This window comes from Scardinius erythrophthalmus, assembly GCF_964197995.2.
Source record: "Scardinius erythrophthalmus genome assembly, chromosome: 10".
Lineage (NCBI taxonomy): Eukaryota > Metazoa > Chordata > Actinopteri > Cypriniformes > Leuciscidae > Scardinius > Scardinius erythrophthalmus.
The window spans coordinates 43,824,646-43,843,624 of NC_138230.1; the positions used below are offsets into that span (position 1 = coordinate 43,824,646).

Here is an 18,979-nt window from a genome sequence, read left to right on the forward strand (position 1 = left end):
GGCCACAGCGGGGACGACCCTTCGGGCGGCCAGGGCAGAGACGACCCTTCGGGCGGCCAGGGCGGAGACGAACCTTGAGGCGGCCACCACGGAGACGACCCTTCAGGCGGCCAGGGCGGAGACGACCCTTCAGGCGGCCAGGGCGGAACAGGAGACCACCCCTCTGGCGGTCCTGGCGGATCGGACTGGTCCGGAGGTGTATTGCCCCCCCCCCCCAAAATTTTCTTGGGGAGGCTCCCCGGTAAAGAGTCCTGGACCAGCGGCGAAGAGGGCTTTGAGCCGGGCAGGACCAGCGGCGAAGAGGGCTTTGAGCCGGGCAGGATCAGCGGCGAAGAGGGCTTTGAGCCGGGCAGGACCAGCGGCGAAGAGGGCTTTGAGCCGGGCAGGATCAGCGGCGAAGAGGGCTTTGAGCCGGGCAGGATCAGCGGCGAAGAGGGCTTTGAGCCGGGCAGGATCAGCGGCGAAGAGGGCTTTGAGCCGGGCAGGACCAGCGGCGAAGAGGGCTTTGAGCCGGGCAGGACCAGCGGCGAAGAGGGCTTTGAGCCGGGCAGGATCAGCGGCGAAGAGGGCTTTGAGCCGGGCAGGATCAGCGGCGAAGAGGGCTCCGAGCCGGGCAGGACCAGCGGCGAAGGAGACTCTGAGCTGGGCAGGACCAGCGGCGAAGGAGACTCTGAACTGGGCAGGACCAGCGGCGAAGGAGACTCTGAGCTGGGCAGGACCAGCGGCGAAGGAGACTCTGAGCTGGGCAGGACCAGCGGCGAAGGAGACTCTGAGCTGGGCAGGACCAGCGGCGAAGGAGACTCTGAACTGGGCAGGACCAGCGGCGAAGGAGACTCTGAGCTGGGCAGGACCAGCGGCGAAGGAGACTCTGAACTGGGCAGGACCAGCGGCGAAGGAGACTCTGAACTGGGCAGGACCAGCGGCGAAGGAGACTCTGAACTGGGCAGGACCAGCGGCGAAGGAGACTCTGGGCTGGCGTGAAGTGCAGGCTCGGCTAGACTGGCGTGAAACTCTGGATCGGCAGAAGTGACGTGAGCAGTCTCTAGATTAGCAGAAGCGACATGAACAATCTCTGGATCAGCAGAAGCGACGTGAACAGTCTCTAGATCAGCAGAAGCGACGTGAACAGTCTCTGGATCAGCTGAAGCGACGTGAACGGTCTCTGGATCAGCAGAAGCGACGTGAGTCTCTGGATCAGCAGAAGCGACGTGAGTCTCTGGATCAGCAGAAGCGACGTGAGTCTCTGGATCAGCAGAAGCGACGTGAGTCTCTGGATCAGCTGAAGCGACGTGAACGGTCTCTGGATCAGCAGAAGCGACGTGAACGGTCTCTGGATCAGCAGAAGCGACGTGAGTCTCTGGATCAGCAGAAGCGACGTGAACGGTCTCTGGATCAGCAGAAGCGACGTGAACGGTCTCTGGATCAGCAGAAGCGACAACCTCCTTCTCCACCTCTCCTACAGTGAAGGAGGATCCACAAAACAGCAGGACAAAATCAATATACTGTGCCAGGGTCCAGTTGGGGTCTTCCTCTGGTAGATTCAGGCTAATGTCCAGTTCCAGTCCACTCCAGAAACAGTCCTTAAGCATCGCATCATCACCAGGAACGAGGTGACTGTAAAACAGGAACTCTTTCACGTAATTCTCAATGTTGTGATCCTGTTGATAAATTGAACTAAGTTTGCTCAGTGGGTACCGGTTACTACCTGCTAGATCCATAATGTAGGTCAGTTGTTCTGTAATGATGCTGGAGAAAGCAGGCGGAAGCGAGGATCTATTTGCAGGATTTTAATAGAGAAACATGTAGTACATATAATAAAGAACACGAAGGACAAAGAAACAAAACCACGAGCAGGACCGAACTAGAAGCACCCATACATGTACAACAACTGACAAAGTAACAAGTGAAACACAAGGGCTATAAATACACTGGGACCAACAAGCTAAACAAGATAACAAGGGGGTGTGGCTAATTAGAAACACCTGGGGATACTAATAAACTAGAAAAACTACAAAGGACTACAAAACATGGCACAGAACAGGAAATAACAAAAGGGCACACAAGACAAGGGAAACACAGGACAGGAATCATTACAGTGAGTTTATGAACTTTATGATTATGTTTATGATCAGTGGAATTGGAATGGATGGAAGATTTCTGCCAGGTAAAATCTTGCCTAGGGCTGCAAATGAGTGAGACCGGCCCTGTTTTAAAGCAAACAGAAATATACCATTAAAAAAGTAAACACATTAATTCTTGTATTGCCTGTAAATATTTAAGCGCTTCCTCTTAATTTAATATACTCAAACCATGTTGATTGTGTGCTTTACTTCTTTCCATCCACAGTATGAACAGTATGCAGTATGTAAATTCCTTATGTTGGCTTAAAATAAACTACTAATGTTTAACGAGTCCCTTTTGCCACGTAAATTGAATCGTGTCCTAAAATATTTTTCAAGTAAATATTAGAATTTCTTGTCATTCTGAAAATGTGTGGCTGCTTCTTTTGAGTCCTTAAGGTCACTGGAAACATCAGCAGGGTCAAACTAATGTTTGCTCTGGTGTGGCAAGAAGAAACTACACATGTATTTTCCAGGTTGGTTCCATGACAAATAAGGAAAAGCAAAAGACAGTTAATGTAATTTCCCCCCCAAAAGAACATAAATTAACCACATAATCAAACCTAAACTTTACAATATTCACTCTCGTTTATAACAGAATATAGGGGTGATCGGGACACAAACACGGGGCTCGTTGTAACAAACATGGTTTACAACCTTCCACACATGCTATGACCAAACTTAGTGGATTTACTAGTTGCCATATCAACACTATATGAAGAAAAGCTCAATTAAAGAATCTTTGGACGATATCTTTGAACATTCATTTAACCATAGCAAAAGTACATTACCTAAGTTAATTTTTCATTTCTGTTTTTTGTTGTTGTGTTAATTTAAAATGAAAGAACTCTTATAATATTTTAATATTATCTCTGTTATTTAACAGTTGAGATGATTCAACAGAAGACACTCGCCTGTGTTACAATGAACCCTGTTAGAACTATGATGTTCTATTCTAGACTTTTATGAATTCTATTGAGAAACCATGAGAAAAAGGTAAATAAAGAGTGAGGGTCAATGTTCAGAAATTATTCATTATTATTATGTTTTGAACGATGCTGTATAGCTTTGTTTTGTGGTGTGTTTATTTGTCAAATAATTATTACAAAATGCCATTATTTTATATGAAAAAGGTAATAATTGTATTTTATTGACAATATTTTAGTTTGTAACATTTTAATCTGTCATATGGTCATATTGTGCTCCATCTATGGGGCATGTTGTCACATTTCACTTCCATTCTTTCGGGGTAAATCAAGAAAAAAGTAAACACTGTATTAATAAAACCACATAATTGTACTTGAAATTAATGTGGGAAATAATGAATAATCTGAACCCTATAACTGAATTTACACGAATTGAGAAAGTCAAAAAGTGTTAGGTTGTGCCGCTCTCCCATCTAGTCCACCATTGTCTAGAAAACATTCAACAGTTTGATCTTTCCCATCATTTGTTTTTTCATCAAAATCTTTATCTTCCTCCATGCACAGCCTGTTACTTTGCACTGTTTTCTTGAATGCTTTCATGATCTTGCTCCTCATTATCTGTCAGAACTGCTACACCAGTTTGAACTGGTTTGCTCACTGTTATTATAATGTGGGCCCAACCTTTGGAACAACTTCTGGTGAAATACAGTAATTTTTCCGTCAGTCTTGTCACTAGAAATAGGCTACTACAACGATTTGGAACATGAAAAACAGTTTAGGGAAATTACAGTAAGTTTTATTTCTAAAAATAATAGTGTACTGTACATAAATTAAGGGAAGTATTGGCTAAATCTCACCATAGTGAGCAGTGTTGGGTAAGTCACTCTAAAACAGTGACTAGCTAATTACATCGTCCACAATGTAATTACTCTCTCTTAAAAGTAATGGATTACTTATTACTAATTACTTTATAAATCCCATATCACCAAACAGGAAGCTGCTATTTTAATTCTTCCAAATAAACAATATACAATTGCATTAATTATTTTTGAACAGACCAAAGAGTGCAGGTTACATTAAAAGCAAGCATTTTAACATAAAGTTTTCATGTTAAATCCACTATTGTTTTGAGTAGAATTGTTCTATGTATTTAATGCACTTACATCAGAAAAAATAAGAGTAATCCCTTACTTTACCTTTTCAAGGGAAAAGTAATTAGATTACTTAGCAATTAATTGCACCCAACACTGCAAGTCAGTCTAATATGATTGTTCTACACAGCAACTGGAATGTGAAAATAACATTTAGGTGAATTGTCCTGCTTTTTCCAGCTAAAACAATTGATACTGTACGCATATAAAGTAAGATATTGGCAAAAGCACATAGTAATTCAGTCATTTATGTGTAAAAATCAATCATTTGATAGGCTTTTCATTCATTTTTGTGAGCGCCTCTGGTCTATTATAACTTTTGATTTGAATGATGTATTTGTAAATGCTGAAATTCACGTTAACTAAGATTAATGCATGCTTTAGAAGTATTTTTCATTGTTCATGTGAACCAATCCATCTTAATTCCATTGTTGGATATTTTATTCAAAGGAAACGAGAATTGCTGTCGCACTCTCTCTAGTTTTCATTCTCTTTTAAGTGAAAACTGAATCTCTTTGTACTCCAGCTCCTAATCCTAATCCTTTTATAGTCCACTGGACGAGGACAGCAAATCAAGCCTAGCTAATAATCAGAATATATACAGAGAAAAGCCTTTTTGAAGCGGGAGTCCCACACACACACACACACACACACACACACACCAGGGGCGTAGCCAGAATTTTATTTTTGGGGGGGCCCAACTTAAAATGAGGGGGCAACTAATATAGCCTACAGTAGGCTATATATATACACATTATAGCCTATATATATATATATATATATATATAGCCTAGGCTATAGCAGCCTACGACATAGCTCGGCGATTATTATCTTTTACATGAAGTAGGCCTACAAGGGCGATTATAAAAAGTGTCAATGATGTCATCTTACTCCGCAAATAAGAGTTTGGTTCCAAAACGCGATAAACGTTAAATATGTAGGCTATATATATTTTTTTTAGTTCCCCCAAAAATCTGTATTGTAGGCTATCTGGTCGGTGTTGAAAAGTCCATTTTTAATTTTACGTAAAATACGATATCCGCGCAGTCAGCGCACCATTCCACGCTTTGTAAACCGCAACGGCGGCGCTTTGAATAAACCCGGCATCCTAGTTTTCCTTCTACTTTGTGATCCACAAAAAAAAATAAAAAATATTAATAATAATCATTTTGACGGCATTGGTGACCCTGTGGTGGGGAAGAAACGTGAGCCATTGAAATCATTTAGGCTATTTGAGGAGATTAAGAAGATGACTGAGGGAGGAGGAAAAATCTCGACTGTTGCTTGTTCTCACACGACAGCGTCAAACTTCTGTCACGCTGACACTTTAACCCCAGGGGATCTTTTGAAAAACTTTCAATTGTTTTACTCAAAGTCAACGAAAACCGAGCAGGACCAAGCCATTTTACAGCTGATCGCCGTAAAAAAAAGTTCAGGAGGTATTTCTTAGCGATGGTGATTTTAATGTCGGCTATTTTTAGTCCAGTGCCTGTAAGTTATATAATTAGTATTGACCAAGTTCAGAGGCTGTCATATGTGGATCAACTTACTTTGTTGTGTATTTCAACAGTTAAAATATGAAAAATAACTTTTATATTGATTCAATGGATTAATTGCATTTTGGGGAAAAAGTGTCATGAATTTATTGCATTTTGGGGGGAAACTAATCCTTTTTTATAATAAATATTTGAAAATCAAAATATGGATTTGAAATTGTTATGTTATTATAACCTAAATATGCTATGTGAAAGTTTGAAACAAAAAATAGTGGTTTTAATCTTTCCACTCTCTTGGTAAAGAAAACACATTATTACTCAAAATTAATCATAATGAATTTATCGCGTTTTAAAACCAAACTCTTCATATACAACAGATATAGGCTATACAGGAAATGTGGTCATTCACTGGTTGTGAAGGCGGTTCATCAATTGCAAACAAGTCATTGCGCATTATTGTGCCGATCTGAGTCGAAGTCTCACCGCTATTCCTGTGATGAAATATACGTTTCTGTCTCCTAGCCGCTTCACTCGCTGTCGTCTTGTAGTAAGCTGAAGCAAACTCAGATGTAGATGGCTTTTCTCCTTCTCGCTCATCTTTTCGTGCGTAATATTGTACTTTGCACAAAGCTGCCATTCACCGCATGAACTCTCACGCGAAGATGACAGCGTAGGTTATGCACAAGTCAAATCAAGTTTGAAAACAGCCGCATTTTACCGCGCAGTATTTTGATTGGTCAACCTATTAGTTAGTTCAATAATTTCTTATTTTTATTAATTTATTTTAAGCCATCAGAAATCTGAGGGGGCCGGACATATAAATGAGGGGGCCTAGGCCCACCCAGGCCCCCTCGTGGCTACGCCACTGACACACACACACACACACACACACACACCGAATAGTAAACAGCAGACTGTTGAGTTTAAGTGCATATTCTCCTCTGAGAGGAGCAAGATCAAGACCTGCGTCTCTGAGAGCCACAAATTACTTTAAATTATATTGAATCATCTTCTTTGATATTGAAAGGAAATATGGGATTATTAGACAGAGCAGGTCTACAAAACTCAAGTGAAATCAATGATCACAGAGTCTGAAGTTAAAAGGTCTTCCTGACTCTCTTTCAATTGATGAACGTCTGTCTTTGTTTTTGTCTAGAGCAGGGGTGGGCAAACTTTTTGGCTCAAGGGCCACACTGGGTTTTAAAATTTGACAGAGGGCCGGCCCAGTAGCAGATTATGAAACACGATCTCATGAAAGTGCGTATATATACCACGAATTAAATTTCTCGTACCATTTACGCCAAAAATATATTTTTTTTTGCGTGCATAATGCTGCGCACTGTAAACCCATTAGTTAGGATTAGGGGTGCGGAGTGCAATTTTTAAAAAATATTTGAAATAATTTGAAAGATATTTTGAAAAATGTCAGTAACCAAACAGTTGTTGGACCCCATTTACTTCCATAGTAGGAAAAAAAAATAATACTATGGAAGTCAATGGGGTCCATCAACTGTTTGGTTACCGACATTTTTCAAAATATATTCTTTTGTGTTCAGCAGAAAAAATAAATTCATACAGGTTTGAAACAACTTGAGGGTGAGTAAATGATGACCGTATTTTAATTTTTGGGCGAACTATCCCTTTAAGTGCGTATCATATGCACGCGAAAACTGCGTTTCATAAGAACTACAAATACAATTCGTGGTATTCGAACTTTCATGAGATCGGGCTGAGCAAACACATTTACGTTGTGGCAACGTCTGCGCGAAATTCAACAACTGAGAGACGACATTCTGACAATACATTTTTTTAGATATCCCCCATTTAGCATGTTATGTTTTGAGGTTAATTTTTAATTAGATGTTTGATAATTATAGCCTATACTTTTTAAATATTGTTTATCCTTATTATTATTTAATGGGCCTAACCGTAAATTAGAAACAAAACACCTAAGTGTACACTTAGAAGAGTAAAAATGACAGAAGGTTACGTTAATTCAACTTAATTAAAACTGCATGGCAATCAATTTGCACTTCCAAAAGTCATACATTTGTGGGAAAAAAAAAACGAAATAAGTATAATAAAATAAAACATAAAAAGCAAAGGCAGATCAGAACATTTAATGAACAAAACCGGGTTCTGTAACTTACATGGCAGACAGGGGAGCGTAACGTTAGTCGAAAGCCGGGCGATAAAGGAGGATACATCCACAAATCCAGAGTAGCAAAACTAAATAGCAGACAAATCAAAGGAAAAACTAAACGTGTGCAAGCGGTTACCGAACATTTTTTTCTCTGTGAGTTTTCAAAAAAAGAAATAAACATTAACGTGCACCAAGTCTATGCGCTTAAGTTGCTGTCTGTTTGGTTTCCATGGTGACGCGTCTAGCTTGTTACGTGACACACCGCAGCCACAACAGCGCTGAATGAATGATGATCTGCTTTTATGTCATTTTTCCTTTTTTACATTTGCTAGCTATGGCATGAAATATCTGATATTCCGATTGTCAAATATATGCAACGCAATATATATATATAACGCAAAGTATTTCAAGAAAAAGGCAAAATGAATGCGATCTTTAGACAATTTTTTAAATACTCGACGGGCCGGATTAAACAGCCTAACGGGCCGTATGTGGCCCGCGGGCCGTAGTTTGCCCACCCCTGGTCTAGAGATCCAACTTGCTCTTTTAATCGCTAATATACAATGCACTGATGGAATTATACAGGCCTAAATGCAACCGTTTCTCTTGTTCATTTAATCTATATCTTATCGCAGGACTGTACAGAGCAGCTGACAATCTTCAACATTTATGAATGTGCCATGCATGATCTCCAAAATAAATCATTTCATAATGTATTGTATACCAAATTTGATTGAACACTAGATGGCGCCTCGTCTTCAGCTTTGCGTATGTAAGAGTACACGGTGACATCTCGTGAAATCTCGCGAAGGCTGACTGACAGACGAGATCACAGCACGGAAAAAAATGACGTCTTGTCAACAACACTAACAAAGGTATTTAAACGCTCCAAATGTTGCATATGTTCAGACGAATGACATTTTCTATGTTTACATCACATATATGTTATGTCAGCTCCGTTAGACATTCAAGTTTTGATGATAGTAGCTCAATGTAAAGCTGAAGAATGTTTCCATCCAAATAATATGTGTATTATTATTATTATTATTATTATTAATAATATATATGGGATTTAGTTAGCTTTCGTAGTTTATTGTTTTATATCTACACTTATGGTTTTATCACACAATGCTTAAAAGTGTGATACATGGTGTATGGTGCAATTTTCAACTTAATATTCTCTCATAACAGACATGCCACTAAGTCTCACTGAATAGCCATCCATCCATCAGTGCCTGCATCCCTCTGTCGCCATGGCAACCCCTCCTCTGGCCCCGTTCCCCGGGCAACAGGCTCAGGCGGCTCGGGATGTGAACACAGCATCACTGTGTCGGATCGGACAGGAGACGGTGCAGGACATCGTCTTACGAACCATGGAGATCTTCCAGCTGCTGAGAAACATGCAGGTGAGTTCGTCCATCCACGGATGAAGACTGATCTAGAATTGCACGATTTAATCGCAATTTCCATGTAATCGCACTTAAATCAAGTTGATTTTGAAATCGCAAAGGCTGTGAATATTTGTTATGCATTGATGTTCGGCTCTGTAAACGCTGCTCACTCTGAAAGCAATGAGTTTGAGTCACTTATAACGTGCAACACGCGCCAAACATCTTTCCAAACATGAGAAGCATTTATGAACCTCTTGTCCAACGAAAGACAACATTTAATAACGTGCTTTTACTCCAAACTCACTTCATAACAACAGTTGAGCTCCTCCTTCTGTGAGACGATGAGCTTCTTACGCCGAATACGGCAGTCGTGTGTTTATTAGTCATGTTTAATCAATCAAAGCGTTTCAATCTTCTGTTTATTCAGGTACAGCGATCCTGGAATGATGTGTGTTATTGTTCTTCTGTGTTTGTGAGACGCCCTCTGGTGTTCAGAGGGATATGTGGTGTGTGTGTGTGTGAGACGCCCTCTGGTGTTCAGAGGGATATGTGGTGTGTGTGTGAGACGCCCTCTGGTGTTCAGAGGGAGCATTTACTATGATCAGCCGCTGCATTGACAAACTGCGCTTAAATAATCGTAGCCTTTGCCAAATCGCGTGCGGTTTCGTTGCGATTAATTGTGCAGCCGTACACTGATCCCGTCCTCCACATGTCTGACTCCCTCTGTCTCCTCGCTCAGCTGCCCAACGGAGTCAGCTATCATCCCAACACTCATCAGGACCGGTTGGGGAAACTGCAGGAGCACCTGCGGATGCTCTCCGTGCTTTTCCGCAAACTCCGTCTCGTCTATGATAAATGCAATGAGAACTGCGCTGGTCTGGAGCCCATTCCTCCTGAGGTGAGATTACACTCTCTCTAGACTCAGTTTTCATTACATTGAATCATTCTGTTGATCTTTGTTATATTTAAAGGTGCAGTGTGTACATTTTTAGCGGGATCTAGAGGTGAGGTTGTGAATTGCACCCAACAGAAGTTACGGTGGCCGACAGGAAGTGATGTCGTCACCTGAGCCAGCAGAGAGTAGCCAGTTAAGCAATGAGGTTTCTTTACAAAGATAAATTAAGAAATTAAGTTTACTTAATTATTCAGTAAAACGATGTTACTGCGAATATTATTGTTACTTGTTCATCATTGTTTCAGTGTTTTATTCGCTGACTTTAGCTAGCGTGAAGAACAACACAGTGACGAACTGGGTTTGTCCGCTCAGGGCCACCGTAGAAACATGTCAATGTAAGCGGACCCGCGGTGTGTGTAGACAGAAATGGCTCATTCTAAGCTAATAAAAACATAACGGTTCATTATGTAACATCTTTATACACCACTGAAAACATAGTTATGTTTATGATATTGCATTTCTGTCAACAGATCCTCCTAAATATTACACACTGCACCTTTAATGCTATTTTAAAGGAGTATTAAGCATGTTTGTTTATGTGGCAAATACGGCAGTGGTCTTGGACTTTAAACTGATATTCAGGAACTCAAATGAACATCAAATGCAATTAAAAAATGTCCAGTTGGCTGGTAACGTTTATTTTTGAGTGGTTTCGGGTCTGAGATTGAGATTGACTCTGGTGTCCCTCAGGGTTCGGTTCTAGGCCCCTTACTTTTTAGCATTTATATATCTCCTCTTGGATTGCTCTTTAGATCGCTCAGGCTTAATTATCTTGGAACTGATCTTTGTTATATTTAATGCCATTTTAAATGAGCATTAAAGGGTCAGTTCACCCAAAAATCCCATAATTTACTCACCCTCAAGCCATCCTCGGTCTATTTGACTTTCTACTTTCATTCGAACACAATCGGAGTTCTATTAAAATATGTCCTGGCTCTTCCCAGCTTTATAATGGGAGTGAATGGTACAAAGAAGCACATCCATCCATCATAACAGTAATCCATACGGCTTCAGGGGTTAATAAAGGCCTTCTGAACGAGAGAAAAATATCCATATTTATAACTTTATAAACTATAATCACTGGCTTCTGGTAATGGCCATGCACGAGTCGAGTGACCTCTGACCCGATGCATGGCGTATTGACGAACAGGGAAGCACAGAGGACAGAGCAAAACAAAACACCGGTCATGAATTCGAAGTCTAAAACGAGAATTTTTAAAGAGAAATGTGTACTCCTATAGCCAGTGATTATAGTTTATAAAGCCATTAGGCCACGACTGCCCTGAAAATGTTGAGAATCACTGGCCCGTATAGAATAAAACCGCTTTTAATAGGCCACTGACATGATTGAAGTGTCTCCTGTGTGAGTGTGCATCATTTTAAATACATTTTTCAGAAGTATAAATTATATTATGAGGGGTTGATAAAGTGGTGTTAGAGTGAATATTTAGGAGTGGGTTCAGTTGATCTTGTAATTCTTTCCATTCATAACATTATTTGTGCCTGCAAACGTTTTAATTCGTGCACCTTTTGAGCACTAGCTTTCAATTTCTAGTTGAGGAAACATCCTTGAATCACAATGCAAGCTTGATTGAGTCCAACTGAGATTCCCCCTGACTCAGATTGCTCATTGACGTCAGGTCTGGCTTTACAAGAGCATGTTTTTCTGATCTTCTCGAGTGCTGGTTTAATGACTTCTATGACAGAAACATCTGGAATATAAAATACATTTAAATCAGGAAGAAAAGATGTATAGTAGTGGCCAATAGTGATGTCTGGCCTAGAAAAATGTACATTTCAAACCCTTTATTCAAATATTATTAAAACATTTTTTGTAAGCATATTGCATAGTAGTGCTTGGAGTTGATTGTTTTATTTGTGATAATAACGCAATGAAACATGCAAAGAAATTATGAACACATGCAAAAACGAGAGAACCCACCAAATATTAATAACTGATTATGTTGTAGTCAGTGTATGCTTTTTCCTGTGAGCTATGCACTTTTTTCGCAAGGTAAAATAAAACCTGTAGCTGAACTTTGCCTTTTTGCTAGATAATTTAGTCAGATAGTACTTTAACCAAGTTTAGTGTTTTGTTCTTCCCTCATATTTAAAATATTTAAAAAATATTAAATATTTTCCTCATATTTTTATGGTTTAAAGAGTCATTAAACCATTAATGACTATATATATATATATATATATATATATATATATATATATATATATATATATATATATATATATATATATATATATATATATATATATATATATATAACTAAAACCATTAAAGCAATTTCTCTTAATTAAAATAAGATAAAATATAAATATTAGTAGAAAACTAATAATAACTAAACAAAAATTTGAAATGTTGTCTTGGAAATAAGCTGAAGTTGAAGCACAAAATTATCAACTAGAAATAAATAATAACTAAAACCTAAATAAAAATAGATTAAACCCAAATAGCAATATAAAAAAAACTAAAATTAACATGAAAATATAAAAATAAAAGCCAATTAAAAGCCAATTCAATAAAAGCCAATTCAAAATACTAAAAAACTAAAATAACATTTTATGAATCACAGGTAAATTACGTGAAACATAAAGTGTCTCTGTGATTTAGATGTGAGGATGGAGATTTGGCGCTCAGGAATTACAACTCGAATGCGTCTGAGAGCAAATAAAGATCGAATTCACAGCTGGTCCGTTTCATGCAGTCTCTCCTCTTTTATCGAGAGAGCGCTGGAATAAAGTCATTAGATCTGCAGGAGCTTTAACTGGAGGGCATGAAATTCGGGTTCTTCCATCTCATTACCAGAAGAGCTCGTGCTCACAGCATATTTATTTTGGCCCGGTCTCGTGTGTTTGGTTCAGGTGTTATCTTTAGCTCCTGTTGCGCTTTCTCTCCTAACAGGAAGTGAGTTAATGGAGTCAGAGGCATTACCTCATCATCACTTCGCTAATTAGCCGAGGCGCTCGCTAATGAACAGCTGGCCAAGTCCCTCATGTCAGCATTTTCCAGCCCAGGCAATCACCGGCTCCCAGCGGTGGAATTTCCTGCACACCGAAAAAGAAACAGCCAAGTCATTTCATTTACCACCTCACTTTTTCCAGTCGCCTCAGAGTAATCAACCCGAGTGAGCCTCGGTGAATCACTAGCTGGCAGAACACATCCATCTTTCAGTGTCTGGGCCTTGAGTAATGTGTTGACTGCGTTATATTAACTATAGCTGGCTCTTTCTTTCTTACGCTTGCTGTCGCCAGGTGGAAACTCAGGGTGTGTTCGGTTCGGCTCTCTTGGTTCTTTTGGTCCAGATCGGAAAAAAGAAAATGATACATTAAAGTCCCCCTGTAGTCAATCATTGTATCCCTTAAAACTCACCAAAATTACATATTTAAGCGTTTTTTTTCTTCATGCCTTAAAATAGCTTGAATGTAACTTGCCTCATTTAGTATACATGGTTCTATGAATATGCAAATGAGCCCCGCCTCCACTCACTCACTCAGCTCAGAGATCCACTGGTTGACGATCACACGTTGATCTGATTGGTTACAAGGTAGTTTGTGACGTCAGAAACACCAGCGATTTCAAAGCGTGTTTTTGAGACTGTCTTTGGTTCACTGCAGTTTTAAGGAGAAAATACTCAGCAATGGTGTCGACTTATGAACTTACACACGGTTTGTCTTAAAGCACATTAAAAACACCACATAGACACATAAACAACATTAAAAGATGGATTTTCAGCACAGGGGGACTTTAAGAGTGCGTTCACACTTGGCATTATTGGTGCGATTAGTAATGCAGTTGCTCTGTTAGTGTGGTTACATTTACTTTTACATTTAATCATTTAGCAGACGCTTTTATCCAAATGAGGAGAGCAATAGAAGCAATTAAACTAACAACAGGGCCGGCTCTAGCCCTTTGGTTGCCCTAGGCAAGATTGAGTTTTTGCGCCCCCCCCCCCCCCCCCGCTCTTTATAAGAAAATAAGAAATAAGAAAATTGATAAGTGTCAAGCCTTTATTTGTTATAATTTTGATGATTATGGCTTACAGCTTATGAAAACCCCAAATTCAAAATCACAGAAAATTAGAATTGATATGAATTGATATGTCATAAGCTGTAAGCCATAACAAAGTCTTGAAATATCTCACTTTGCATGCAATGAGTCTATATAATATATTAGTTTCACCTTATAAGTTGAATAATTGAAATAAATGAACTTTTGCACGATATTCTAATTTTTCGAGTTTCACCTGTAGTCACTCCAACACTTCAACAAGCAAAATATTACTTAAATGATACACTCAAATAAATTGCACATACAAAAATGCTACAAAGAATGTTCATTGATGAACAAACAAAAATGCTCTAATAGTCACTCCAACACTTCAACAAGCAAATTATGACTTGAAGAATCAACTGTAAATTGTTTATACACAAATTCTACAAAGAATGTTCAAGGATATTTACCAAATTGGATTAATTTAAGCAAATTATGACCATTAAACTGGTTTAACTATACCTTCTACAAACAAATGTGCTATTATGGATTATGTATGTACCACTACAAAATTAAAATATTTAAGTTCTTTTAGTTCTATCTCAAATAATAACATATTAACAGTTGTTTCTGCCATTTCTATTCACCTTCAAAGTAAATATAGCTAGCAAACTATAGCTTAGTGACAGCAATGAAACGTCCAATATTAGGTGATGTAGGCTACAATACTAAGTAAATTTATTTCATTGGACACCTTAATAGCTAAGATGAGAAGACTTACTCTATACTGAGCCTTATTTTTTATCTTCTTCCTTTCTCCGTTTTCGTCCCTGTGCACCAAAGGTTTAGACCGCTTCATTTTCGATCAACGCGCCAGCAGCTGAGCACTTCCCTAACGTAACGTAACGCAACCCTCCCGCCCCCCGCCAATCCAGAAATGGTCGACAAAAATCATAAATTCAATCTAATAATCAGGTTGACAAGTAATTAAACGTGTGATTGAGGGGGCGCCCTTCGCCCTTTGATCATGTTTAATAAACATGTTTTATTTCGTGTTTCGTTCTAATTTTATGATTAATATGGGAAGTAGATAGGGCGACACTAGGGCCCTGTCCCAAATGGCACACTTCATGTGCACTTTCGGTCTTGTGGACTTACAATGGCTGCGCGTGCGCATGTCCGTTAAGTCCGTGAGACCGTAGGGTGTCCCATTTCTCATTTTTAGATCTCAGAAGGGTGCTCGCGAGCGCCCCCATGTGGTCGATTTGCGCCCTTGATGCGCACTTTTGCCGAGCCCGCGCTGATGCGGACTCCGCAGCAGACTTCTTCCCGACAGTCAAAGCGCCATTACGTCACGAAAGTGCGGACTCAGAGGAAGACCGCGAGTGCTTAGGGTTCCATTTGGGACAGGGCATTAAGTGCATCCGCGCCCCCAACACATTTGTCGCCCTAGGCAACCGCCTAGTTCGCCTATAGCAATCGCCGGCCCTGCTTCCCAGTTTAGTCTAACGCATCTAGGGCCCTATCTTGCAACCAGCGCAATTGACTTTGTACACGACGCATGTATCATCCCTATTTCTCACCCGACACACAGCGGACTCTTCCCTCCACAGACGCACGTCGGTAAATTAGGGAATGAACTTGCGCTCCCGGGGGCGGTTCAGCGAAAAGAGGAGGCGTGTTCCGGCGCAAACGTTCCCTGGTGCTATTTTGCAGTTTCAGAAAACAATTCCTCCACTGACCAGGAGAAACCTCGTCTAAAGTCAGTGGCGTGTTTCACATGTTATTCAGATGCTGTTTTAAGGGCGCATGCTTGGCCATAATCAATGTAGCGTGTGCATAACGCACACACACTTTGATTCTCTCATCTACACAGACACAGCAGTTCTCATTTTTAGAAAATCATACATTATTACAAGGAAAAATATTACCACACGAGGGAAATCATTGTTGTGTCCATGAAGATGTGAAAAATAGGCATAAATCTAGCTTACACATTTACCCAAATTATCATACGCCTGTTTAATCGAAGCTAATCTGGGTGGGTTTCTCCATCCCCAATGTCACTTCTCTGTGTTTTACGTCCCTGACGAGAACGTCGGTCTCCTCGGCTGTGAACCGCTCCTGGCAAATCCACATATTATAATAGCAATCCGCCATGGAACAAGCGCGCCTGCTCTTAAAGGGAATGTGAGATGTCGCTCTGATTGGTTTATTTCACGTTACGCCCAAACCACACCTGTGAGTAATGAAGCGACTTCAGACCAACACATTTTAGATTTGCGTCGGGTGCAAGAGTCATTTATCCCGCCGGTATAATAGCAACAGTGCCCGAGATCCGCCCACAAAGTTACTTGCGCTTCGCGCTTGATTCTTGCGTTTCAGATCGCTAAAATAGGGCCCTTTATGTTTTTTTTTTTAAATAGATAAAGAATAGAAGAGAAAAGAAAAAAAAGTATTAGTATTAATGGATCAAATGTTGCCGAAAAAGATGCGTCTTCAGCTGTTTCTTGAAAACTCAGGTTGAGTTTGGCAGGTCATTCCTCCAAACGATCTCTGAATCTGATACGGTTGTGTTCACACTTGTAGTTCGGTTCACTTGGTTCGCTCGGTTCGGATCAACCCCCCCTCAAGAACGAATGAATATGCGCATTTCGTTGCCACTATACTGTTATTATTACGGCATTATTCCCTACAGCACTGACTATACTCAAAGCTAGTTCTACTTCGCCAAATGAACGTCCTCGTCATGCGAACACTTAATCGTCGCCGGCGGGAAAGGAGGAGAAGAGCCAGCAATCCTGTGGGAACATCCGGAACTTCCTGTAAATGGTCTGAAAGTCCGAACCATACAGAAAATGCGTTCACACTAGAAACGAACTAAACCTTTGTTCAGTTTGATCGTGGTCCGGGGGAGGTTTCACACCGGTAATTCTGATTCGGATCAAACTGAAAAGTCGGAAAATCCGCACCAAACAAGGTAGGTGTGAAAGGGCCCTTAATCCTGGTCCGCTTATAGCGTTCACATCGGCATTTTAACAAAGAGACCGAACCTAAAGTCATAGGTATATGTTCAAAACCTGCTTTTATTACATATATTTTGTGACGGAACTTACCGAACATCCAAAACAATGCTGTGTTCTGGGATAAATGCGCTGGTTGTGTGTGCGTAACCGACATATGATGGTGTTTTAACCAGCTGAGGTTCGTTAAGAGCTTATATAATGTGTAAAGGAGTCAAAACAGCGTTCCTCTAACACACACAAGAGCAGATCTGCTGTGAGGAGACGTGGTTCTGATGCTGAACGGAAATGTAAAATAGGAAACATTGTGACTTTGATGAGAAAAACCAGAGCTAAACCCTCATTCACTATTCCCTACATCACTCCACCAATATAGTCCAGTTGAGGGAGTGAATGAAACGAGAGAGTGAATTCGGACACTGAGTGCCGCTTCTGCATATTTTGCGCTTGCCGTTTAATAATCATTTGAAACTTAGCAAACTGGCAGCTCCTGTAGTGATGAAAAGATTTATCTTGAACTCTATTCATCTTGGAAACTATCATATATAAACTTTAATTAAAGGAATTTATACGCTTTAGCCAAATTGGACCAGCAGTTTGGAAAACGGATGGATGGATGATTCATCCTCAAAGTGCATTATGGGTATTCTGAGCATACATCGGTTGTATGCTTGTTATTGCGGTGCATTATGGGATTTAATGAGTGCACTTGATAACATCCACTGTGGTTTCGGACGCCACTTTATATGACTCAAGTGCCCTATTTAAGGGTATAGGGGTGATTTGGGACACAGATATTCTTGAGCATTCTGTCATTTTTAGGGTCACATCTTGTGACATCATGTCCTGTTTTTGGTTCGTTTAGGTCTGTGTTGTGTTCGTGTTTCAGTCGAAGCGCACGAACAGAGCAATCACATTAGAGTTCGTTTTTATCCAACCAAACCTGCCAAGTGTGAACTTAGATTGTTTTTGCTCTTGTTCTCTTCAGAAACTCTTCAGACCTAAAGAGCGCAAAGCTAATTAAATCAGTCCTTGAGCTTCGGCCTCTCTCTCTCTCTCTCTCTCTCTCTCTCTCTCTCTCTCTCTCTCTCTCTCTCTCTCTCTCTCTCTCTCTCTCTCTCTCTCTCTCTCTCTCTCTCTCTCTCTCTCTCTCTCTCTCTCTCTCTCTCTCTCTCTCTCTCTCTCTCTCTCTCTCTCTCTCTCTCTCTCTCTCTCTCTCTCTCTCTCTCTCTCTCTCTCTCTCTCTCTCTCTCTCTCTCTCTCTCTCTCTCTCTCTCTCTCTCTCTCTCTCTCTCTCTCTCTCTCTCTCTCTCTCTCTGCCTCTCTCTCTCTCTCTCTCTCTCTCTGCTTGGCCAGTCCCTCGCCCATGGTTTCCTGCATTCACTCCCTAGCTTGATAAACCTGCCAAGGGCTTTTCTCTCTCCCTCCCATGCATTTCATATGATCAGATTTTTCCTCCTCGGTGTGTGACGGCCTGAAGCCGGTAAGGTCTGTTCTGTAAAGCCGCAGAGCCACGAAATATGAGTGATTCAGAAAGCAGGACTTGATTTTTCTGTTCCCCGCTGAAATTATAGATCGTTTAAGCCGTTACCTGTGCGCTGCCGTCTGTGTGTCGAAGTTTGACCTTTCAGATAGAAGAGGGCAGATTGACATTACCATTCAAAAGTGAGTTTTTTTTAACTAGAATTTATATGTGCATTAAATTGAGTATATTTGAGAATATTTGTATTAATAATTGCAATAAATGCAACCTTGAGACTTATTTTAA

The 18,979-nt window shown here is 40.4% G+C and overlaps 1 protein-coding gene across 1 annotated transcript in view; it reads left to right on the plus strand.

The window, feature by feature from the left end:
• The first annotated feature begins 2,029 nt into the window (after window positions 1-2,029).
• The window catches only part of med30 (mediator complex subunit 30), a 37,036-nt gene continuing 20,086 nt past the window's right edge, over window positions 2,030-18,979 (plus strand). The window contains exons 1-4 of the mRNA XM_081377258.1: window positions 2,030-2,095; window positions 8,581-8,711; window positions 9,028-9,242; window positions 9,967-10,125. Of these exons, the coding sequence (XP_081233384.1) occupies window positions 9,090-9,242; window positions 9,967-10,125 (312 nt within the window). The 5' untranslated portion in view covers window positions 2,030-2,095; window positions 8,581-8,711; window positions 9,028-9,089. The remainder of the gene's footprint in view (window positions 2,096-8,580; window positions 8,712-9,027; window positions 9,243-9,966; window positions 10,126-18,979) is intronic.